General features: G+C 36.7%; 1 protein-coding gene across 3 annotated transcripts in view; it reads right to left on the reverse strand.

The window, feature by feature from the left end:
• The window catches only part of RPS6KA6 (ribosomal protein S6 kinase A6), a 110626-nt gene that overhangs the window by 5890 nt on the left and 77799 nt on the right, over positions 1-26937 (reverse strand). For all 3 annotated transcript variants that reach the window (XM_045847433.1, XM_045847432.1, XM_045847434.1), the window contains 3 exons: positions 13025-13101; positions 11750-11867; positions 387-527 (listed from right to left, as the gene is read on the reverse strand). In XM_045847433.1, coding sequence (XP_045703389.1) covers positions 387-527; positions 11750-11867; positions 13025-13101 — 336 coding nt within the window. The remainder of the gene's footprint in view (positions 1-386; positions 528-11749; positions 11868-13024; positions 13102-26937) is intronic.

The raw sequence follows: 26937 nt of genomic DNA on the forward strand, positions 1-26937 counted from the left end.
TTATTTATTTTTAGAGAGGGAAGGGAGGGAGATAGAGAGAGAGAGAAACATCAATGTGCGGTTGCTGGGGGTCATGGCCTGCAACCCAGGCATGTACCCTGGCTGGGAATCAAACCTGCGACACTTTGGTTTGCAGCCCGCACTCAATCCACTGAGCTATGCCAGCCAGGAATATGCTTTTAAATTTTATCATCAGAAAGGCTGTAGGTCGAGGTCAAGAAGAGCCCATGTTTGTTATTTTGAAAAACAGAATAAAACAAATCTACAAATACATCTTTAAAAAATAAAGATAGTTCAAGGCAATTATGTAAGTGTCATCAGTTGATGGCATGCAGTGGCTTTATTAGGTATTGAGCATATGGAAGGTACATAAAAGCATGTTTTACCTTAATGACATGTGATGTATCACTTCTATTTGGCTGATCACTCGCCAACTGGTCTCTGTGGGTTATCCATGAGTGTTTTAATACTTGTTCTGTAGTGTACCGCTGATGTGGGTCCATATGTAGCATATGGGAAAGCAAATCCTAAATTAAATGAATATGTATATGAAACACAATATATCAATAACTTTTTAGTAAATATCATTTCACATTTTCTCAAAATATGAAAGCATCACATATTTTCAGTCTCTTTGATTTGACCTACCCTTAGCAAAAACAAACCTATACTCTGAATAGTTAATTGTCAAAAGAGAATCTTGAAATAGATTTTTCAATACACCATAAATCTCTATTATTTCTAAATCAGGGGATACCAAATCTGTGGAACTAGAATGTGGTTAGTGAAGGAGAAGGAAAATGTAAAGTAGCAGGAGTTATCTTGGAATGTGCTAAATGGTTAAGAGGAGAAAGGAATTAGTGATCTCAGCTGGTAAGGTGGGCCCCAAAGTATAAGAGTATGTGTATAAAGATACAAGATGGAAGGGAGGATTTCATGTTGTTAATTCACCCAGCAGCTAATGGTTTACTGTATAAAATACTAAAGAAAGCAAAATATAAGTCAAAGGTTAGAAACTGACTGATAGCATAGTACTATTCAGAGTATCATAAGTTTTTCATCAGAATAACTGTGACTATGCTTATTTTATCTTTGATAATAAAGGTTATAAAAGTAATATAACCTAATGGTGAAACCCAATTGTAAATATATGAAATTATGTGTTAATTTAAAAAATATTTTATTTATTTATTTTTAGAGAAGGGAAGGGAGAGAAAAAAAGAGGGAGAGAAACATCAGTGTGTGGTTACCTCTCACATGCCCCCCACTGGGGACCTGACTTGCAACCCAGGCATGTGCCCTCACTGGGAATCAAACTGGTGACCTTTTGGTTCGCAGGCTGGAGCTCAATTCACTGAGTTATACCAGCCAGGGCAAAATTATGTGTTAATTTTAAATAAACTCTGCAAGCACATTATTTTAGACAAAGGAGAAGTAAACTCTCCTTAACAAGCATCTTCTAAAACAGAAACAAAATCATCATTTTGCAAACTTTTCATCAGTATCAGAAGCCATGAAACTAAAAACTCTAAGGAATAACACCAGAATTTGAATAATGGAAATGACTGAAACTATGTAAAGCAGTAGAAAAACCAATAAAAATCTACTGGAAAAAAGGAAAAATGGGAATAAATAAATGGAAAGGAATATAAAAAATATAACAGTGGTTACTTCAATAAAACAGACCTAAATGATAATCATAAAAATGATAAATGTTCAACAGTACACGGACTTCTCCCTCTGGCCAAGATGGAATACCAGGGGCTGGACTCACCCACCTGCTTGAAACAACCTTCTCATCTCCTCACCTGCAAAAACCCATAAATATAGGACACAAAAGCTTTCAATAGATCAGAGAGTGGGCAATGAAGGAGAGTGATCCCTAAAAGACAGGAAACAAATCAAGTAAGCCATATGATTACCCCAGCTTACTACCTTGAAGAGAGAGTGTTCAGGCTCTGGTACACATAAGAGAAACCCAGGCAGAGCCTGGCAGTTTCCCTGAGTTGAGGAGATGGAACAGAGAGTTAGAGAAGAGCAAGACAGACAGAGAGTTAGGAGGGCAGACTATCAGAGAGGTGAGAGGATCAGAGAGAGAACTACAGAGACCTGAAGAAGGTCTCCTGTAAGTACTCAGGAGATTACTGATAAACCTGTATGTGTGTGGTGGTGGTGGGGGAAGACTACCAAAGGCAATGGGAAGAACTACCTAAAAGGATTATAGAGAAATCAGAACTCCCATGTTGGAGAATATTGCCTATTCCCACCAGCTAGACTGGAAAATTTCCTAATTCATGAAGTATTTGGTAAAGTACTTAGAAGCAACTTGCCTGAATAGTGAATAGCCCAAGACTAAAAAAAATATTAATAGGAAAACCTAAAACTACCAAATTATTTCTCCAACTTAACTGTGATGCAGAATAAATTTCAAGAATATTTATAGAAATAAAAATATGTCCTGCATCCACTGGAGTAAAATTCACTATGCCTGGCTTCTTAGCAAAAATTACCAGGTATACAAAAAGAAAGAAAATAAAATACACAACAAGGAGAAAAAAATCAATCAAAATTGACCCATGACTGACACATGTTAGAATCACCAGATAAGGACATTAAAACATTTAACATTCCATTCCACAGGTTCAAATATTAAGTGGGAACATAGTAGGTATAAAAAGATAGAAATTGAACTTCTAGAGATGAAAACTAAAATGTGAGACAAAGAAACTAATGAGATTAATAGCAAATTTGGTATGGTGAATAAAAAGACTGGTGAAGACATAGCAATAGATACTATCCAAGAGAAACAGAGTGTGAAACAAAAAAGCAAAGGAGAAGAGCATTAGTGAGCTGGGGGACAATCTCAAGCAGCATAATACACTTAGTACATTTACTGTCCCAGAGAAAAAGAGGGAAAGAAAAAAATATTTGAAGAAATAAAGGCCCCAACATTTCCAAATTTTTTTTTAATATTTTATTTACTTATTTTTTAGAGAAGGAAGGGAGGGAGAGAGAGAGAGAGAAACATCAATGTGCAGTTGCTGGGGGTTATGGCCTGCAACCCAGGAATGTACCCTGGCTGGGAATCGAACCTGGGACACTTTGGTTCCCAGCCCGCGCTCAATCCACTGAGCTACGCCAGCCAGGGCTAACATTTCCAAATTTGATGAAAACTATAAACCCATAGATCCAAGGCACTCAATGAACACCAAGTGCAGAGCTTATAGTAAAACAAAGACAAGGATAGCAGTAGATTTCTTACCAGAAAAATTCAAATGCCAACACAATAGACCTCCTAAAAATTAATGGGCCAAAGAAGAAATCAAAAGGGAAATATAACAATGAACAAAAATGGATTAATAACATACCACAACTTATGAGAGGCAGCAAAAGCAGGGGTCTAAGAAGGAAGTTTAAACCAATGAATGCCTACATTAAGGAAAAAGAAAATCTCAAAAAAAAAAAAAAACCCACAAAAAACAAAACAACCTACACTTTTACTTCAAAGTCCTAGAAAAAAGTCCAAAATTAGGAGATGAAAGTTGATAGTAAAGATCAAACAAGAATAATGAAATAAAGACCAGAAAACAACAGAAAAGATCAATGAAACTAAGAGCTGGTTTTTAAAAAGATAAACAAAATTGACAAACCTTTAGTTGGACTACTCAAAAAAAGACTCAAATGAAATAAAAATAATACCATAATGATACCAATAATAATTACAAATAATACTGCAGAAATACAAAGAATCACAAGAAACTACTATGAAAAAATTATATGCCAAAGAACTGGATAAACTAAAAAAATGGTAAATTCCTAAAAACGTATAACCTACCAAAACTGAATCATGAAGAAGTAGTAATCCTGAAAAGACCAATTAGGTGTAAAGACACTGAAGCAGTAATCAAAAACCCCACAACAAAGAAAACCACAGGATCAGATGATTTCACTAGTGAATTCTACCAAATAGTTAAAGAAAAAGTAATGCCAATTTTTCTAAAATTCTTTTGAAAAGCAGAAAAGGAATAAACACTCCCAAACTTATTTTATGAGGCCAGAATTACTTTGCTATCAAAGCTAGGTAAGGACACCACAAGAAAAGAAAATACAGGTCAATATCACTGATGAATATACATGTAAAAATTCTCAACAAAATTATAGTACACTAAATTCAACATTACATTAAAAACAACATACACCACAATCGACTGGAGTTTATCCGTGAGAAGCAAGAATGGCTCAACATACACATATCAATAAATGTGAATTACCACACTAATAGAATAAAGGGCAAAAATCATATGATCCTCTCAATAAATGTAGGAAAAGTACTGGATAAAATTCAACATCCTTTCATGATAAAACTCTCAACAACTCTATTCTGTATTGCATTATTTCTGGTTTGCTCTTTATTACCACCTTCCATTTGCTAATTTTGTATTTTTAAGGTCCTTTTGGTTTTAGAGAAAACACACCTTACTGTAATAAAGGCCATATATGACAAGCCCACAACAAATATAATACTATGGTGAATGACTGAAAACATTTCCCTAAGATCAGAACAAGACAAGGGTGTTCACTCTCACCATTCCTATTCAAAACAATATGAAAACTCCTTGCCAGAGAATTTAGACAAGAAAAAGAAATAAAACATCTCTGAATCAGAAAGGAAAAGTAAAATCATCTGTGTGCAGATGGTATGATCTCATATACGGACAGCATTAAAGACTTCACCAAAAAACTGTCAAAATAAACAAATTCAGTAGCTGCAGGATACCAAATCAACATATGAAAATCAACTGTATTTCTGCAAACTAACAACTATCTGAAAAAGAAATAAAGGAAACAATACCATTTATAAAACACTAAAAACAATAAAATATTTAGGAATAAATTAACCAAGGAGATGAATATTTCTTATACACTGAAAAGGATAAAAATTAATAAAAAGAAATTTAAGATGATGCAAATAAATAGAAAGACATCATGCGCTCAAGGGTTGGAAGAATTAATATTGTTAAAATGTCCATACTACCCAAAGTCATCTACAGATTCAATGCAATCCCTCCAAAAAACCAATGGTATTTTTCACAGAAAAATATGAAAATGGTATTTTTTCACAGAAATAGAAAAAAAGCCTAAAATTCATAGGGAATCACTAAAGACCCCGAGAAGCCAAAGTAATTCTGGGAAAAATAACAAAGTAGAGGCATCACCTTTCTTTACTTCAAACTATATGGTGCTGACATAAAAACAGACACATAAACCAAAAACACAGAATTGAAAGGCCAAATATAAACCAAGTAATCTAAGGTTAGGCAATATTTAATAAGAGGTCCAATACTTAATGGGATAAGGATAGTCTGTTTAATAAACAGTGCTAGGAAAACTGGAAAATTATATCCAAAATAATAAAATTAAGCCACTATTTTATATGACACACAAGAATTAATTTGAAATGGGTTGAAGACTTTAAGACATGAAACCATAAAACTCCTACAGAAAAAGCTTCTCAACATTGGTTTTAGCAATGATTTTTTGCATATGATACCAAAAACATAAGCAACAAAAGCAAAAACAAACAAATAAAAAAGTGGGACTACAGCAAACTTAAAAGCTTATGCACAACAAAAGAGTCAAAAAGATGAAAATGAAACCTATGGAATGGGAGAAAAATTTGCAAACCAAATATTTGATATAGGGTTAACATCCAAAATATACAAGAAATTCCTACAACTCAACCATAAAAAAAACCCTCACAAATAATCTGATTTTAAAAAATAGCAGAGGATATAGACATTTTTACCAAAAAAAAAAAAAAATGGCCAACAGGTACAGGAAAAGATGCTACACATCACTAATCACCAGGGAAACACAATTTGAAGAAAACAAGATATGAATTGTGGCTAAGAGGAAGGCATAGGTAGAAATGTTTCACTCCCTTGCATAACCAAAAGAAGGATAACAACCAATGTAAAAACAGGGAACAAGCAGAACTGCTAGAAAATCAAACTGCATGGAACTCTGACAACCAAAGAGTTAAGGAAACATTTGCTCAGACTGGTAGGAGGGGCAGAGATGGGCAGCCAGGCAGAGAGAATGAGTGGAGAGGCAGTGGCTTGAGGACCAGGTGGGCTGGCTGACTGAGAAACTAAAGACTCAAAACCTCTAGCTGTAAAATCCTATGGGGGTTGCGAATGTGGGAGAAACTCCTAGTCTCACCGAGGGAAGGAGAGTTAGTTGGAAAGAGCAGAGCAAGCCAGCAGCACTGTTCCCTCTCTGACCCCTCCACCACAGACAACATCACCACGCAGAAAGGAGGGTTGCTCCACCCCCTTACAACTTAACAGGTACACCGAGACAAAAAAAAAAAATGCAGCCCAAATGAAAAACAGATCAAAACTCCAGAAAAAGGACTAAGTGATAAGGAGATGGACAACCTATCTGATGCAGAGTTCAAAACACTGGTAATCAATATACTCACAGAATTCATTGAGCTCGAGACTTCTGGCCAAGATGGAGGCATAGGTAGATACACTGTGCCTACCAAAAGTAGGATGATAACAAATTTAAAATAAAAAAAAAAACCAGAACTGCCAGAAAATTGAACTGTATGGAAGTCTGACAACCAAGGAGTTAAAGAAACATTCATTCAGACCGGTAGGAGGGGTGGAGGTGGGCAGTGAGGTGGAGAGGACTCACGGCAAAGCAGTGGCTGGAGGACCAGGTGAGGCAGTGGCTGGTGAACTGGGTGAGGCGGCAGCTAGCAGAGTGGGCAGTCCTACATGTGCACGTAGGTAAACCAGGAGGAACAAGTGGGCAGCAGACAGGCCACCCAACCCAGGGTTCCATTGAGGGGAAATAACGCCTCAAAACCTTTGACCGAAAACACCTGTTGAGGTTGAGGCAGCAGGAAAAACTCCCAGCCTTACGGGAGAGTTCTCTGGAGAGACCCACAGGGTCCTAGAACATATACAAACCCACCCAGCCAGAAATCAGCACCAGCAGGGCCCAATTTGCTTGTGGGTAGCAGAGGAAGTGGCTGTAACCTTGCAGGGAGCTAAATAAGCAGCATTGTTCCCTCTCAGACCTCTCTGCCACATACAGTGCCACAACCCAGTGATGTGGGTTGCTCTACCCTGGCGAATACCTAAGGCTTTGCCCCTTACTAGTAACAGCTGTGCTAAGAAAAAAAAAATATGGCCCAAATGAAAGAACAGATCAAAGCTCCAGAAAAAATACAACTAAGCTCAGATGCACAGTTCAAAACACTAGTAATAGAGATACGCACAGAATTGGTTGAGTATGGTCACAAAATAGAGGAAAAAGTGAAGGTCATGAAATGCGAAATAAAGGAAAATGCACAGGGAACCAACAGTGAAGGGAAGGAAACCAGGACTCAAATCAACAGTTTGGACCAGGAGGAAGAAATACACATTCGACCAGAATAGAATGAAGAAACAAGAATTCAAAAAAAATGAGGAGAGGCTTAGGAACCTGCAAGACAACTTTAAACATTTCAACATCTGAATCACAGGGGTGCCAGAAGGAGAAAAGGAAGAGCAAGAAATTGAAAACTTATTGGAACAAATAATGAAGGAGAACTTCCCCAATCTGGCAAAGGAAATAGACTTCCAGGAAGTCCAGGAAGCTCAGAGAATCCCAAAGAAGTTGGACCCAAGGAAGTACACACCAAGGCACATCATAATTAAGTTACCCAAGATGAAAGTTAAGGAGAGATTCTTAAAAGCAGCAAGGGAAAAGGAGAGAGTTACCTGCAAGGGAGTTCCCATAGGACTCTCAGCTGATTTCTCAAAAGAAATCTTTCAGGCAAGAAGGGGCTGGAAAGAAGTATTCCAAGTCATGAAAGGCAAGGACCTATATCCAAGATGACTCTATCCAGCAAAGCTATCAATTAGAATGAAAGGGTAGATAAAGTGCTTCCCAGACAAGGTAATGTTAAAGGAGTTCATCACCAAGCCATTATTATATGAAGTGTTAAAGGGACTTATCTAAGAAAATGATAAAAATATGAACAATAAAATGACAACAAACTTACAACTATCGACAACTGAAATTGTACTAAATGTGTACTATCGACATACTAAAAAACAAAAATAAAAACTAAGCAAATAACTAGAACAGGAACAGAAACACCAAAATGGAGATCACATGGAGGGTTATCAGTGGGGAAGAGGAGAGGGAGAATGGGGGGAAAGGTACAGAGAATAAAAAGCATAAATGGTAGGTACAAAATAGAGAGGGGTAGATTAAGAATAATATAGGAAATGGAGAAGCCAAAGAACTTATGTGTATAACACATGGACATGAACTGAGGGGGGTGATGCTGGAGGGTGGCAGGGTGCAGGACAGAGAGGGGGTAAAAGGGAAGAAAACATTGGGTCAAGTGTAATAGCATAATCAATAAAATATACTTTAAAAAAGAAAAGGAAAACAAATATATGGCCATATACTAAATACTTACAATACGTTATAATTATTGTTTCCTAGGAAAGATATGAACAGAATGCTGATTGGTTTATGCTATCAAATGGCATCATAGCAGAAGTAACATTTTGCTGTGTTCTTTTAAAGAAACTGAAGTAATTTTAATAGGACTTAATTTAACTTATTTCTTTTTAACCTTCTTTAGAAATAAGTAGCAAGATCTCCTTGACAGAATGACAGGTAGATGATGGATGACAAATGAAAGAGCTGAAGTGTCATTATCTTAAGTAATATTCACTGAATTTTCTTGATAGCTAAGAGGAAAATGAGCTTACCCACAGTTCACAAAAATCTGTCACTTCCCTATGAATAATCTTCCATTTTTTCCAATGGGCGCAGTAGTGCTGGCCAGTTAAAAAAGAAGATACTAAGCTATGACAAGAAGGATCACTTATATATAATCACTTGGGTATTTAGTTAGATAACCTAATTGAAAGAGAACCATTACTAATGAAAATGATTAATGTAATTTAACCTAGACCTTAATGATTTCTTTTTTATACTCTTTTTAAGTAAAAGCCAGCAAGACTCCAAATTCATTACACACATATGAACACAGGAGAATAGTAATTTTCCTATTTTCACAGTACTCAGGTGGCAAAATCAATTTAGGTTTAGAAACAATAGTTCATCATTTCTGTTTCAGTTTTAATCATGTGACTGAGGTAAACCATATTATCACACTTATTACTAATTACACTATAAGCACTTCATTTGGTTAAATGTATTACAATTCATATTTCCTCAGCATAAAAGACCAAGTTCCACATATACTTAACACTTTGTGTATCGATCCATGTAACAACAAATAACTTATTTCTCACAATAAAGCTAAAAGAAGAATTCTGATGATTGCCTTTGCCTGTGTATTTCCCTAGCTTAGTTTATACATTATAGTCATTCTCCAGTATAATTTGTCACAGTATAATTGAAAGCTCTGGTACTAGAAGTTCTAGAAAGATTTCAATGTACTCTTTTAATTGTAAAAGTGCTCTGCAATATAGATTATATAAAGGGTAATAAGCTTCAGTATACTGATAATCAGCTCCAGCTCTGCCAATGATTAGTGTCTGACTATGGACAAGATAGATTCTACACACCTTGGTTTATCTATCTGCAAAATAGTGGGCCAGACCCCTTCAACCTCTAGAAGTCTATGACTTATAAATACCTTTACAAACTACTCTTGTATTAAATGCAGCCAAAAGCCAAAATGGAAAAGAAATATGTAAAACTTGACCACTTATTTAAAATTTAGTCATTCACAAAAAAATTTGTTTATATAATAGACAGAAAAAGCTTACTCTGTACATTAACAATGCATGGTATACATAAATAAAAGACCAAATAAATGTCTAATCACTATGTTGTATACCTGAAACTAATATACTGTATATTAACTATAACCGAAAAATAAAATTTAAAAATAATCTAAAAATATTAAATAGCTAATGAAAAAGTATTCATTATGCATGATGTGTAACAAAATGCAAAAATGAATATGACATTTAAAGCTCTCCAAGTGGGGAGACTAAAAATGTATACAAATGAACATGTGAGAAGGGAAAATGTAATAAGCTCTCTAATAAAGCATATATAATGTTGTAATGGGTGGGCAGTAAGAAGAAAAGTCGAAGCTATTCTTTTTTAAAGGAGACAACGGGGAAGAGACCATAAATGATCACCCCACAAGAACTTCTACTGGGCAATTCTTTATTGGCCAAGGGTATATGTACATGAAATAAGTAACATTTTACTTATTTAAAATATTCTAAAATTTAGATAGAATGGGCCTTTAATTATTCAGGCATTATTGTGTTTATTCTTTTTAAAGATTGTTTATTTATATTTAGAGAAAGGGGAAGGGAGCGAGAGAGGGGGAGAAACACTGATGTGGGAGGGAAAACATCAATCAGCTGCCTTTCACATGCACCCCAACTGGGGACCAGGCCCACCACCCAGGCATGTGCCCTGACCAGTAATCAACTGGTGACCCTTCTCCTTGCAGGATGACGCCCAACCAACTGAGCCATACCAGTAAGGGTAATGTTTATTTTTAATATGGAGTGACACCATAAAACATTCTTCTCCTTGTCTCCCCATGTTTACAAAAGGGAAGTGTCAACGCTAATGTTATCTAAGCCTTGGGTTTGGAGGTGAGGAGATGGCTGAAACTATTTAAGCAGTAAGACACAAAGTTAACATGACTTCCACTATCACTCCCACCATTTAACTAAACAAACAAGGTCTACGAACTCTGTGTGGACAGGAGCCAAACAGAAGCAATCTTCTGTAAACCTCTGCTGGTAGTGCTAATAGCAAGGAAAGCATATGAAAGGGAAAAGTAGCTTGTAAGGAACTATAATTAAATAAAACAAGTGTTATCAGGTGACAGCAGTATCACAGTCCTCACAACTAAACAAAACTAGTTTAAGGGATTATGAGCAAGGGAAGATTAGTTGACTTTATCACTAATTTAAAACAGAAAAAAATTAAAGTGTTAAAATGTACAGAAGATAGTTTTTAAAAAGATTCATAGAGACCATTTGTTCAGGAATTTGCCACCATTTTTAGAAAAGTTTTGAAGACAGAACTAAAGTCACATCATCCATAAAGAGACTACATGAAAGGCCTTGTGATATATTTCAACAATATTCCCTAGTACCTTTGCCTATGTTATTTCTTCAGAATATCAGACTAAAAGAGGTCAGAATAAGACCGAACTTTAATATATATTATTCCTTAAGCACTAGACATATCTAAGCATAATACACATGGAACACGGAAAACTAACAATCTAAGCACAACTGGCACATAAATCCCTATGTATTTCAGCATTACATTCATTTTTGCCAAAGTGGAAATACGACAAATCATAAATAAACCAAAATGCATGGACATGGAATTTTGCATTTTGAAGGAATCAAAGGGAGAATTTAGTCCCCACAATTTGCAGCTAGTTAGTAGATCAAAACTAGCATTCTAGTTCTGGCTTCTAATCAGGTGTTCCTTATACTACACCACACGGCACACTTGTGTTATCGCTAAGATCCAAATATAATCCCTTCTGTTTTTCTAATGTTTAAAAGATATTGACAATCACATTCCCCACTTATTTATTCTACAATGATCAGGATATGACATTTACTCCAGAATACACCTGACAAATGTAGACTATAACTTAAAGATTTCAGCAATTTAACATTAATGAGACAACGTGAAACACATTTATAATTGATACCTTTGCTCCATCTGAAATATTGTCCCAGTTTCCACCACTCAAAGAGAACTTTCCATTGCCTATACGCAGCAGTATCTCTTCAGGAGTATCATTGGGGCCATTAGCAAACGGAGTGTAGCTATTAATAAAATAGATTTTAATAAACATAAGGGCCTAGTATACACATCAAATCTAACTGAAAGTGGTGAACATAAGAGTACATACACATATTTACTATAGCAAATTAAGAATATCATCTAATATTTCCCTTCACTGTGCATATCCAATTTGACACTTTGAACAATGAAGTTAATCCTAATTAATTGAGTCCTGTCTATATCAATGTTTTTTGCCTTTGATCAATGTAAAATAAAATAAATGTGGCCTTTCATGTAAAGCTAGTATTAAAATCAGACCAGAATAAAATACACAAATTTCGTATTCTCTCAGGCATAAGTTAGCCAAACAAATATATCTACTATGAGGAAATTGTTCATTTTAAATGCATTTATTATATTGGTTCAAATTTATTCATTAGTGTTTTAAAAACATTATCAGTGAAAAAAGATTAATAATAATCTTAATTAATGTCCATAAAAATGGATTAAATATTCATATCAAAATAACAAAAAAAACTCTATAGCCATTAAAATTATTATGTGGATCCATGTTCATAGACAAGAAGACAAATACATTGTACAAAGGTAAAGTAGTTCAAAAATTAATTATAGAGTGACAAAAAGTGATCAGTTTTGTACCATTTCAATAGGTGGAACTAAAAATAGTATTCAAATTTAGGAACAAAAAGACTTACTGTTAAAAAGTATCAGAAATATATCTTAACATCTCAATGACTTAATTTCTTCACATAATAATTAAGTTGATATATCACTAAACACACATATATACACTAACAATCATGTTTTGTTTAGTCATAAAATAAATAATGGGAAGCAGCAATCCAGAAATGGTATCCTATAGTTCATTTGCAATATATATTCGTTATAAAGCTCAATCTTACTAAATCTCTAGTGCCAGGAGAGCCAGAATTCAAGTACTTTAAAAACCATTACTTCAATTTCCATTGAAAACTCTTTTAATTATGTATCTGCATATTGCCTCATTAAATGCCTTGCCTTATGTTTTTTTTCAATTTTATAAGTAAATAATATATAATATTTTGAAATGTTAATAGAATTTTCCTTAAGGTAATTTTCATCTGTCCTCATCTTACAAAATAAAGAGGTGAAATTTAAATAATGGTGTGGATTATTTTGTGTATAAAAGGTTTCTTACCCAGCCAACATTGTGTAAAAAAGGACTCCCAGACTCCAAATATCACAAGCAGCATCATAGCCCTGTTGCATAAGAACCTGAGAAAGAAATACTTAAATGGTATTACCCAGTATAATCTCCATCTTCTCATCTGAAAGTTGTGCTTCTAATAATGTCACAAATGTTTGCAATTTAAAAACTTACTTATTTTAATCTTTTCAAAAATAGATTGACATAATGTTAAAAGCGAAAATCTTTTGCTACTAGCAAGTATTGAATAAATGACTATTAATAAGGTAAGTAACATGGGTTATACAAAAAACACCCTTGTAAAATATGATCCCTGACCTTAATGAGCTTTCACTTCTCCTGTTAGGAAAAACAAATACAGACATCAAAATTTAAGATTAATATATACAGAAAACTTACTATATACTACACACAGTACTCTCTCTAATCCTGACACTGACTCTATGAGGTAGATATTATTTCCACTCTGGAGACAAGGAAAGTGAGGCAAATGTTCAGTAATTTGCCTAATACCACAAAACTAGTAAGCAGTAGAATGAGTCTTCTTACTCTAGAGCTTGTGTTTTTATTATCTATGATAATTGCCTCTTTACTACATAAGAGATGGTAAGATAATATATGATCTTATGAAAGAAAGATGAATTTATATTTTATATACAAAGTTTATGTATTGAAAAGAGCAGTATATTTCTGGAACACAAATACACATTTGATAAATTCTGAATGGTTTCATTAATTTTTCATACAACAATTTAGGTAGCTCATGTTTTTGCTCTTGGCACTAGTGTTAATAAAAATCAAATAATACATTTATTATATATTCATGTGAGTTTTCTCCATGAGCTTAATAAAGTTTGTAGAAAAACAGATGAAATATAGCCTTTTTATTTGGAATAATAAGTGCACTGTTAAGGCCTTTAGGCATAGGAACAAAATAGACACATTATTAATGTATTAACAGTGGGGACTGTATAACTACCAGCATGGACATTTCATTTAGAAAAGGCTGAATATATTGTTTGTCTTTGACAATTGCCAGACATAAATAATGAGTATCTAACTTAAAATTCAAGATATAATGTTTTTTTCCTAGTTAAATTGGATTTATGTAAACACACATATGTGCAAACCTGAAAAGCTGAAGAGGCTATCAAAATACCTAGATAACTGGCTTATGTAAATAACACAAGTAGGGACTACAACAGCCCTAATAAATAATGAGGCACAGCTAAACCACTCAAGTCAGGGTAACCAAAGTTGGCATGCATTAATAAAACATAAACCTCTCCTGTTTTCTTTCTTACTCTATTTCTTTTCTCATCAACTCTTGCAGTTCCAGGCACCATCACCATGTTTCCCCTGGTTCCCTTATGACAGTATTTTTGTTTATTGTTGGTATGACTGAGGTCAGTATGTTTACTTTAAAATTTCTTAACGATTTTATTCATTTTTAGAGAGAGGGGAAGGTAGGGAGAAAGAGAGGGAGAGAAACATCAGTGTGTAGTTGCCTCTTGTGCGCCCCCTACTGGGGACCTGGCCCACAACCCAGGCATTTGCTGACTGGGAAACCAACCAGCAATGCTTGGGTTAACAGCCCAGCACTCAATCAACGGAGTCACACCAGCCAGGGCTGAGGACAGTATTTTTAAAGTGTCCCAGTCTACAGCCAAGACTGAGGGACTTCCCAGGAACTTGTTGGACAGGTGAAGGTTAATCACTGAGTCAGCTACAGGTATTTGACACTCCCATTTCCTTCCTAGGTAATGTGAAAAAGGGCACACGATGTGTCATATTGCTGACTCTAATTAGGACCCACCATGAAAAACTTGCTTTACATATTTACCACACACTTAAGCCCATTTTGTATGGGTACAGAAGAGGCAGTCCACTTTTGCCCGAGAGAGGGCCTCAATGCCCTATAATGTTAAGAACATACACCCATAAAAGAAAAAAGGCAAGGTAGTGGGATGGATGAAATCATGAGTGCAGTGCAGGACATGGGTTTAATACCTTCCCACTCGCATCAAGTGAAATATAAGAAGAGAGAAGTTAGAATTAAAGTAGTTAATGCCATTACCTTTTTTCTCACTTGGTTTTATAAATGAGCAAAAAGTACCATAGACAAAGATCCTCATTTCCTTGGTTTGAAGTTCCCCTTAATTCATATTTGGAGCAAAACATATAACAGCCCAGAGGGCAGCAAGGCAGAGTAATTAATTTCACACTTATTTTATAAAGAGCTGAAGGAACAACATCCATCCAATTTATTGTAAGTTCCTTTAGTCTGGATAAATTTTAGGCCTCCAGAGACATTAACTATCAGTTGCATACTATAAAGGACTTACTTTATAAAATAATAAAATACTTGTGGAGATATTTATTTTGTGACATAGATATTGTAGAAAAGCAAATCAAGTATGCAACTCTTAAGAGGTTGATTGAACTGATGCATATCAAAAAGTGATTTCATTCCTTATTGTGATGAAATTGTAATTAGTTTAAAAAAGGACTGTTTATGCACTATAATGAAACAATATATATCCCCATAGTGCTACATATATTCAAATATCTGCATATGTACTTGAATATTTCTAATTCTAGTTTAAAAGACAAAGCATTTCATATACTTCAGTACTAATTTTTTTAAGGGTCTGAAATTTCACAAACAAACCTCACCCAAAACCTCATTCATAACAATTTACACATATTCACTGTTTGCTAGCAGAGGCTTCAGAAGTTGATAATAAAACTTTTCAGAGAGTTGTTTTTAATTTTTATTGAATTTACTTGGGTGACATTGGCTAATGAAACTACCTAGGTTTCAACCATACACTTCTATAACAAACCATCTGTATACTGTATTGTGTGTTCACCACCACAAGGCAGGTCTCCACCCCAAGTTAAGTCCCCTTCCATCACCATTTATCACCCCCCTTTCCCCTCTCCTTCCTCCCCCACCCCCTTGCCCTCTGGTAATCACCAAACTGTGGTCTGTGTCTGAGTTTCCATTTCTTTGCTTAATCCCTTTAACTTTTTCACTCTGCCTCCGAACCTCCCTCCCTTCTCACAGCTGTCAGTCTGTTCTCTGCACCAATGCCTCTGCTTCTATTTTGTTTATCAGTTTATTTTGTTCATTGGATTCCACATATAAGTGAAATCATATGGTGCATGTCATTATCTAACTGACTGACTTGATTTAGCATAATATTCTCCAGGTGCCCCCATGCTTTCACAAAAGGTAAGACTTCCTTCTTTTTTTTTTTAAAGTTTGACTTTTCTTCTTTTTTTTATTATTTATTTATTTTTAGAGAGGAAAGGGGGAGAGGGGAGGGAGGGGGAGAGAGAGAGAGAGAGACAGAGACAGAGAGAGAGATAGATATCAATGTGTGCTTGCTGGGGGCCATGGCCTGCAACCTAGACATGTGCCCTGACTGGGAATCGAACCTGCGATGCCTGGTTCGCAGTCCGTGCTCAATCCACTGAGCTACGCCAGCCAGGGCGACTTCCTTCTTTTTTATAGCCATATAGTATTCATTGTGTAAATGTACCATGGCTTTTTTTATCCATTCGTCTACTGATGGGCGCCTTGGGCTGCTTCCAATGCTTTGCTATTGTAAGTAAAGCTGCAAAGAACACAGGAGTGCATATATTCATTTATGTTAGTGTTTCATGTCTCTTCAGATATATTCCAAACAGTGGAATAGCTGGATAATAAGGCAGTTCCATTTTTAATTTTTTAGGGGTAATTCCATAGTGTTTTCCACAGTGGCTGCACCAGTCTGCATTCCCACCCACAGTGCACTAGGGTCCCCTTTCTCCACACCCCGGCCAGTACTTGTTGTTTGTTGATTTATTGATGGTAGCCATTCTGACCAGTGTGGTGATATCTCATTATGGTTTTAACCTGCATTTCCGTTTCGTGTGTGTATATGTGTGTGTGTGTGTGTGTGTGTGTGTGTGTGATGTTGAGCATATTTTCATATGTCTATTGGCTTTCTCTATGTCCTCCATGGAAAAGTGTCTGTTCAGATCCATTAAATATTTTTAATTGGATTATTTCATTTTTTGGTGTTCAGTTGTATAAATTCTTTATAAATTTAGGATAGTAACACATTCAAGGGTTGTCTTTTAATTTTGTAGATGGTATCCTTTGTTGTGGAAGAACTTTTTGTTTGATGTAGTTTGTTTATTTTTTCTTTTGCTTCCCTTGCCCGAATGGGGGAGGGGGAAAACTGCTATGAGAAATGTCTAAGATTTTACTGCCTATGTTTTCTTCTAGGATTTTTATGGTTTCAAGTCTAATATTTAAGCCTTTAATCCACTTTGAGTTTATTCCTGTGTATGGTGTAAGAGGATGGCCTATTTTCTTTCTTTGCATGCATCTGTCCAATATTCCCAACACCATTTACTGAATAGACTATCTTTACCCCATTGTATATTTCTGCCTCCTTTGTCAAACATTAATTGACCATAAGGGGTGGGTTTATTTCTGGGTCCTATATTCTATTTCATTGAGCTATGATTACTATGGTCATATAGTTTGATATCAGGTAGTAAGATTTCTTCAACTTTATTTTTCTTTCTTGACATTGATGTGGCTATTTAGGTTCTTTTGTGGTCCATATAAACTTTTGGAATATTTGTTCCAGTTCTGTGAAACAAGCCATTAGTAACATGATAGGAATAGTGTTGAGTCTATAGATTGTTTTGGGTAGTATGGACATTTTAATGATGTTAATTCTTCCTATCCATGAACACGGTATATGCTTCCACTTATTTGTGTCTTCTTCAATTTCTTTCTTTAGTGCCTTATAATTTTCCAAGTACAGATCATTTACATCCTTGTTTAAATTAATTCCTAGGTATTTTATTTTTTGATGCAATTGTAAAGGGGATTGTTTTCTCAGTTGCCCTTTCTGATAGTTCACTATTGGTGTATAAAAATGTGACTGATTTTGAGATATTAATTTTGTATCTTGCCACTTTATCAGTTCTAGTGGTGTTTTTGGTGGAATCTTTTAGGTTCTCTATATTCAGTATCACATCATCTGCAAATAATGAGTTTCACTTCTTCCTTTCCAAGTTGGGTACCTGTTATTTCTTTTTGTCTGATGGCTGTGGCTAGGATTTCCAGTACTATGTTGAATTAGAGTGGTGAAAACAGATATCCCTGTCTTGTTCCTGATCTTAAGGAAAACTCTTAGTTTTTGCCCATTGAGTATGATGTTGGCTGTGGGTGTAGCATATATGGCCTTTATTATGTTGAGGAATGTTTCCTCTATTCCCACTTTGCTGAGGTTTTTATCATGAATGGGTGCTGTACCTTATCAAATGCTTATTCTTCAACTATTGATATGATCATGTAGTTTTCATCCTTCATTCTGTTTACGTGGTGTATCACGTTTACAGATTTGCAGATTCCCAACACTGTATTCCTAGGATAAATCCTACCTTATCATGGTATATGATCTTTTAATATATTATTCGATAAGGTTTCATAATATTTTGTTTAGGATTTCAGCATCTATGTTCATCAGGGATATTGGCCTATAATTTTCTTCTTTATAGTGTCATTATCTGGGTTTAGAATTAAGATGATGTCAGCCCCATAAAAATGAGCTTGGAAGCTTTCCCTCCTCTTGAATTTTGGAATAGCTTGAGAATGATAAGTGTTATTTCTTCTTTGAATAGTTGGTGAAATTCTCCTGTGAAGACATCTGTTCCAGTACATTTGTTTGTTGGGAGTTTTTTGATTACTGCTTCAATTTCACTAGTTATAATCTCTCTATTTAGATTCTCCGAGTGTTTCTGATTTACTGTTGGAAGATTATATGTTTCTAGAAATTTAACCATTTTTTCCAGACTGTCCAATTTGTTGGTAGGTAATTGTTCACAATATTTTCTTATAGAACATTGTGTTTCTGTGGAATCAGTTGTTATTTTTTCTATTTCTTTTTAAAATTATATTTTATTGATTATGCTATTACAGTTGTCCTTATTTTTCCCCCTTGGTTCCCCTCCACCTAGTATCCCCAACTTCCTCAGGCAATTCCCCAACCCTTGTTCATGTCCATTGGTCACGTGTATAAGTTCTTTGGCTACTCCCTTTCCTATACAGTACTTTACATTCACGTGACTATTCTGTAACTACCTATTTGTACTTCTTAATCCCATCACTTCTCACCCCTTCCATACACCCACCCACCCATCTCTTTATCTTTAACCTTTGTCATTTTAATTATGATGTGTCTTGGGGTGGGTCTCTTTGCATTCATTTTATTTGAGAATCTTTGTGCTTCCTGGACTTGCATGTCTATTTCCTTCACCAAATTAGGGAAGTTATCTTTCATTGTTTTTTTCCAAATAGATTTCCAACTTCTTGCTCTTTTTCTTCTCCTTCTGGAACCCCTATGAAGTGAACGTTGGATTGCTTAAAGTTGTCCCACAGGCTGCTTCCACTATCCTTGTTTTTTTTTTTAATTTTCTTTTCTTGTTACTGTTCTGATTGGTTGTTTTTTGCTTTGTTATGTTCCAAATCGTTGATTTGATTGTTGGCTTCATTTGCTCTACTGTTGTTTCCCTGTGAATTGTTCTTTTTTTCAATTAGTGTGTCTTTTGTTTCTGACTTCATCTTTTTTATGCTGTTCAGGTCCTCACTAAGTTTCTTGAGTATCCTTATAACCAGTATTTTGAACTCTACATCTGGCAGATTGCTTATCTCCATTTCATTTAGCTCTTTTTCTGGAGTTTTGATGTGTTCTTTCATTTGGGCCATGTTTCTTTGTCTCCTTATTTTGGCAGCCTCCCTGTGTTTGTTTCTATGTATTAGGTAGAGTTGCTTTGACTCTGTGTCTCGGTAGCATAGCCTAATGTAGTAGGTGTCCTGTAGGGTCCAGTGGCACAGCCTCCCCTATCACCCAAGTTGGGTACTCAAGGCGCACCCTTTGTGTGGGCTGAGTACACCCTCCTCTTGTAGCTGAGCCTTGGTTTCTGTTGGCAGATCAATGGGAGAGATTTTCCCAAGCCAGTTAGCTGCAAGGACTGGGTATGACCACTTAGCAGCAACCACCATCCTCCATGGAGGATCAGCTGTGCAGGGCCAGGGTAGTGGTGCTCTGATGTGGTCTGTAGCTGTTCACTGGGTGTGGTGGCACCTGGGGTTTCACGGGTAGTGCAGGCCAAGGTCAGCTCCAACCTGTGTTTTGCCCCAGGGCCACCCTGCCTGAGTTACAAAGCAATCTGAGATGGCTGCTTCTTGGGCTGGCTTGGAGATTTCCAGGCGAAGCCAGCTGTGAATCTAGGCTGCCAATTCCGTCCCTAGAGCTCACTGAGGCCAGCTGCTGCTTGCTTGGGAGGATTTAGGAATTTGTGAAGCAAGAGCCAAGACTGGTCATTCATATGGAAAAACAGCTTGGGTGGGGCAGAGTCTGGGAATCTCCGAGGCAGGTCAAACACTGTTAGCCAGGTTGATGGAATATTAGATATGGCACCAGTCTGCCAGCTCTGTGTGGGAAGGGCTCAGAAAATGGACAATTGCCTCTGCTTGCATTGATGCCAAACATCTCAGCCCCAACCTGCACACCATTGGTGCCCCTCAACCACCACCCAGTTGCTGGAGCCTATAGGGAGTGAGTCTGAGTATGTGCGTCCATGTGTGGGTTTTTTAAGAGGAACTGCTTAGGGCTCCAGAAGTTTCTTCCACTGAATCAATCCCTGCTGGGTTTTGCAGCCAGTTGTGGAGACTTATCATCCTGGCACTGGAGCCCTTGACTGGGGGGCCTGATGTGGGGTTATGACTACTCACTCCTGAGATATCTCTCCTGAATTTTTATCCATCACCCGTGGATGTGGGACCAACCTGTTCCTCTTCTTTGCCCCTCCTACCAGTCTGGGTGGATGTAGTTTCTTTAATTCTGTATTTGTCATACTTCCATTCAACTTCATGTCTGTCAGTTCTGAATGATGGCTGTTCTATATCTTAGTTGTAATTTTGCTGTGGTTGTGCAAAGAGGTAAGCCAAGTGGGTCTGTGCCACCATCTTGACAGAAATTCCCCATTTCTCATTTTGTTTATTTGGGTTCTCTTTATTTTTTCTCTGGATGAATCTGGTTAAAGGTTTGTCAAACTTGTTTCTCTTTTCAAAGAATCAGCTCTTCTTCTCATTGATATTTTATATTTTTATACTTTATTTCATTTATTTCTGTTCTAATCTTTATCTTGCTTCTACTCACTTTAGGCTATGTTTCTTGTTCTTTTTACAGTTCTTTTAAGTGTAAAGCTAAGTGATTTATTTGAGATTTTTCTCATTTTTTGAGGTAGGCTTGTAATGCTATGAATTTCCCTTTTAAGACTGTTTGTGCTGTGTCCCATAGATTTTTGGGTTGCTGTGTTCACATTTTCATTTGTTTCAAAGTACCTTTTGATTTTTTCCATGATCTCATTGTTTACCCATTTATTGTTTAGTAGTGTGTTATTTAGCCTCCATGTCTTCTGTGTTTTTCTGTTTTTCTCCTGTTATTGATTTGTACTTTCATATCACTATGGTCAGAAAAGATGCTTGACATGATTTCTATCTTCTTAAATCTACTGAGACTTGTTTTTCTGTCCTGACATGTGGTCTATCCTAGAAAATGTTCCATGCACTTGAAAAGAATGTATATTCTGCTGGTTTGGGTTGAAATGCTCTGAAGGTATCAATTAAATCCATTTGATCTAATGTGCTGTTTAAGGCTGCTGCCTCTTTGCTGATATTCTGTCTGGAAGATCTATCCACTGAAGTCAGTGAGGTGTGAAAGTTCCTTAATATAACTGTATTTCTATTGATTTCTCCCTTTATGTCCAACAAAATTTGCTTTATATATTTAAGTGCTCCTATTTTGGGTGCATAAATGTTTACAAGGGTTATATCCTTTTATTGGATTGCTCCCTTTATCATGATGTAGTATCCTTTGTCTCTTATTATAGTCTTTTGCTGTAAAGTCTGTTTTGTGAGATATAATTATTGCTACCCCATCATTTGTATCATTTCCATTTATGTAAAATATATTTTTCCATTCCTTTACTTTTATTCTGTGTGTATGTTTTGATGTGAAGTGGATCTTTTATAGACAGAATATGTGTGGGTCTTGTTTTCTCTTCCATTCAGCTAACCTATGCCATTTTGATTGGAGCATTCAAGTATTTACATTTAAAGTTATCAATAGACACAAATTCATTGTCATTTTATTCTTTAAAACTATGTTCCTCTTTCCTTCTCCTTTTAAAAAAAGATTTTATTTATTTTTAGAGAGAGGGGAAGGGAGAGAGGAGAGGGAAGGAAATATCAATGTGTGGTTGCCTCTCATGTGCCCACTACTGTGGACCCTGGCCTGCAACCCAGGCATATGCCCTGACTGGGAATTGAACTGGTGACCCTTTGGTTTGCAGTCCGGCACTCAAACCACTGACCCACACCAGCCAGGGCTCCTTTTCCTTCTTAAAGAAGACCCTTTAATCCCTGGCTGGTGGAGTTCAGTGGATTGAGCATGGGCCTGCGAACCAAAGGGTCACTGGTTCGATTTCCAGTCAGGGCACATGCCTGGGTTGTGGGCCAGCTCCCCAGTAGGGGCTGCTCAAGAGACAACAACACATTGATGTTTCTTTCCCTGTCTTTCTCCTTCCCTTCCCCTCTCTCTCTCTAAAAAAAAAAAGACCCTTTTACATTTCTTGTATTATTGGTTTGATGAAAATGAACTCCTTTAGCTTTCTGTTGTCTGAAAAGCTCTTTATTTCATCTTCAATTTTAAATAATAGCCTTGCTGTGTAAAGTCATCTTGTTTGTAGGTCCTTGCTTTTCATCACCTTGAACATTTCATGCCAAACCTTCTGGCTTGAAGTTTTTTTTGTTGAAAAACTAGCTGACATTCTCGTGGGAGCTCCCTTATAGGTATATCTTTCTCTTGTTGCTTTTAATATTCTCTCTTTGCCTGTAACCTTTGTCATTTTAATTATGATGTGTCTTGGTACAGGTCTCTTTGGGTTCAATTTGTTTGGGAATCTCTGTGCTTCCTGGACTTGAGTGTCTTTTTCCATCACTAGGTTAGAAAAGTTTTCAGTCATTATTTCTTCACTAAGGTTCTAAATCCCTTGCTCTCTCTCATCTTCTTTCCTACCCCTATAATATGGATGTTGTTACACTTCATGATGTCCCAAAGGTCCCTTAAACTATCACCATTTTAAAATTCTTTTTGCTTCTTGCTGCTCGGATTGGGTGTTTCCTGCTACCTCGTCTTCAAATCGCTGATTAGATCATCTGCTTTATCCAACCTATTTATTATTTCTAGTATATTCTTTACTTCAGATATTATATTCTTCATTTCTGACTGGTTCTTTTTTAAGGGTTCTATGTAATTTTTTATTATTGCTATTCTTTGTCAAAGTTCTCACTAAGTCCCTAAAGATTCCTTATAATCATTTCTTTTGAACTCTATATCCGGTAAATTGCCTACTTCCATTTCATTTAGCTCTTTTTTAAGAGATTGCTCCCCTTCTTTCATTTTGGATATGTTTCTTTGTTTCCCCATTTTGGCTGCCTCTTTGTTTGTCTCTGTATATTAGGCAGATCTGCTATAACTTCCAGTTTTGGTAGGGTGATTTTATATAGTAGGTGATCTGTGGGACCCAGTAGTACAATCTCCTTGATTACCTGAAGTGGGTGCTCCAGGAATGTCCCTTGTGTGGAGTATGTGGGCCCTCATGCTGTCACTCAGTGTTGATTTCTATTGGCCTGTACATACATGGTGTTAAATGTCATGCTGTATGACTGTAAGGATCAACCTGTGCCTCAGTTTACGAGCTGCTTTACAGGTGCTGACCACACAAATCAGAATTCACCTCATCAGAGTCTTGTGCCTGCCGAGATCTCCCTTTGGATATGCCATTTGTAAAGCCAATTGGATCCTGCTCTGATATTGTCTGAAGTTGGCCACTGGATGTGATGGTTCTGGGGACTCTTGGGAGGGATTCTGGTTGGTGCTGTCTAATGTCAAATGCTGCCTGTGACTAGCCATGGGTAACAGTACATGTTTTGAGCTACAAAGCAATCAAAGGTTTGTGGCTGCCTCTGCTGGGCCTAGGTTTGCCCAGAAAGGACCAAGCTACACAGCAAGTCCAGCTTTTACCAGCACCAGGCACAGGGGCATGCCACCAAAAGTCCTAAGGCACCACAAGATCCACCTCTACCAACCTTTGCCTATTTGCTGTCTGCTCAACTCAGTTACTGAAAGAGTAGTCCCTGACCCTGATCCACACAACTCAGTCTGTCCCAGGTTCTGCCCAGAGTTTGGCAGGGTGGGTCTGTCAGGAGTTGGGAGGGTGGGGCTGCCAGTAGCCCAGAAGGTGGAGCTTGCAGATCTGTGAGGGGAGGTTGCAGGTCAAGTTCATGGGAAACTGAGGGCAATGGCCTCCAACGCATGCTACACAACTCAATCACTGATGCCCACTGAGGCTGCCCAGACTTCTACACCCCGGCCCAGGCAGCTGACTCCTCAGCAGGGCACAAGCTCTGCAGTGTGGGGTGACAGGGAGTCCAGAAGGTGGGCTATTGCATTCCATCTGGCTAATGCCATATGGAGGGGAGTGCTCCACTCAAGAAAGATGGTGTCTGCAGAGTGGGACAGTGACTCAGCACAGGTGTCCTGGTGGCTATACCTTCAGCTTTCTGTCCAGAGACACAAAACCCAGTCTCTCCTCATGCTACTCTAGTCTGCTCCACCCTCTCCCTACTAGAGTCCATAGTGAGTGGCTGCAAATGAGAATTTGTGCACTGGCCCTTTAAGAGGATGCCTGTGTCTCTAGCAGACAACTGTCTCTCCCTGGCAGACAGAATCCCCACTGATTTTCACAGCAGAAGTTATGTGGGCACCTCTTACCGGGTCTAGTGCCTTTGGGCTGGGAAGGCTGGTTTGGAGTTGACACCCCATACTTCTCAAGGGGAATCCCCTGCAGCTGTGACATCCCTCCAGAATGTCAGCCACCACCCATGGGTGTCGGGCTCGCCCTTTCTACTTCTCTGACCTTCCTAGAAGTCTTGACGTTGCTTTTTCTGTAAACCCTTGGTTATAAGTTATTCAGGTTGATTGCTCTATATTTTCATTGTAAATCCAGTTTGGTCCTAGGAAAAGGTGGATGGGTGAATATCACATCCACCTTCTCTGCCACCATCTTGGATCACCCCCTCAAAACATTTTGAAAATATAAATATTAGCCCAAGGTAGTTCAGACACTAGTTACAGAGACATGGTATCCACATGCCCACCTAAAAAACTCCACTGTTACAATGTTAAGAGTGTCTTACCACAATGGAAGTCTGTTAGGATAAAAAATTATCAATGGCCTGTATTCTAGTCTGTGGGCTTGCACTCATTTAAAAATATTTACCAAGCCATTAATCTAAAAATGTTTACCTAACCATTAATCTGAAGACAGACAGACCATATATTTTTCATTTTAATGTCTGTTTTTGAGATGTTCATTTGGAACATGTTCACTCCTAACCTTTTCCCAATGAGATATTTTCATCACACCCATGGGTCCAGGTCCATAAGATTAAGTCAGTATTAAGAATTTGGCTATTAAAATGGTTATTCTTTATTCTTCTGTTATACCTACCACATAACATGCTAGAATATTTATGATGACTATATATCCTATATTTAACAGAAGAGCCCTAATATAAAATATTCTGTCCTCTTGTCCTATATGAAACCACTGAAATGCCCGAGAAAGGCTAATTTTTTAATGTCTAAGTTATATCTCTTTCACTAGGGGTAAATACAATAATCCCTTTTTGGATCATGCATGTGTTCCAATTTGTATTTGGGGAAATATAGTTTCTACATATTTTAGTTTGATAAAAATTTGTATATTCATTATTCTGTGAACTGAATTAAAATACAGATTAAAGCTCATTTTCTGGATATGTACATAATTTCTCATAGGGCAAATCTGTTCTAAAAATCCTGTAAAGCAGGTGTTACGTTTCTTCCTCAGCATCAACATCTTAAAGATTTAACAAATTTTAAATTGGACAATTTTATTCAGAAACTTACTGTTCTATTTTCTACATTCCTATTTTCATTATTAGAAGTATTATTTCTTTTTCAAACAGCTACATTAAAATAAATATTTGTTGACATATAAATGCAAATGGCTCATGGTAATCTGATGTGCTATATTATCCTACAATGGCTAGAATTTGATATAAAAATAAAATCAGAAAACATGCACATGAGGTCAGAATTCATCCTCAAAATATTTTATTCTTCTCCTGTGACTTGGAAATTTTAACTCTTCAAATGTGAGGATTTTTTTGGTATTTTGGTTTGTGTTGAACATATAATGATTCATATGAGTTAGCATTACTAATAACACATGAGAACCGTTTCTGACTTACAAACAAACCTTAAAAAGAATCTATATAAGCAATGCCATCCTTGATTCATTCTTTTATCAACCATACTTTCAATCGCTGTGACAGTTGGTACTGTCAAAACTCCTCATGATCAGAACCTCCCCAGCCTCACCTTTCCTGACTCTTCCCTTCAAGATCTGTGTATGAATGCTATTTGCCAAGAAAAAACTGACTGCTTATAAAACCCCCATGAAGCTGTTCTCTCCAGGAACTGGAAGTTCCTCAAAACAATCAGCGAGAGCACTGCCTTGATATATTACGTATAATACTAAACAATATAAACTACCTCATGTTCAGCACAAACCAAAATATCTGAAAATCTATCCTGGCTTTGGTACTAAGTGAATGCTGGGTTCTCAGCATTCACTCAGCATTCTGTTCTCATATGTCGAAGGTAGAGTTATCTCTACTCTCCCAGCTCTAAAAGGATATGATTCTAAAACTTGTATGTCAC

This window comes from Phyllostomus hastatus, unplaced genomic scaffold, assembly GCF_019186645.2.
Source record: "Phyllostomus hastatus isolate PE091 unplaced genomic scaffold, TTU_PhHast_1.1 phas_contig_551, whole genome shotgun sequence".
Taxonomy (NCBI): Eukaryota; Metazoa; Chordata; class Mammalia; order Chiroptera; family Phyllostomidae; genus Phyllostomus; species Phyllostomus hastatus.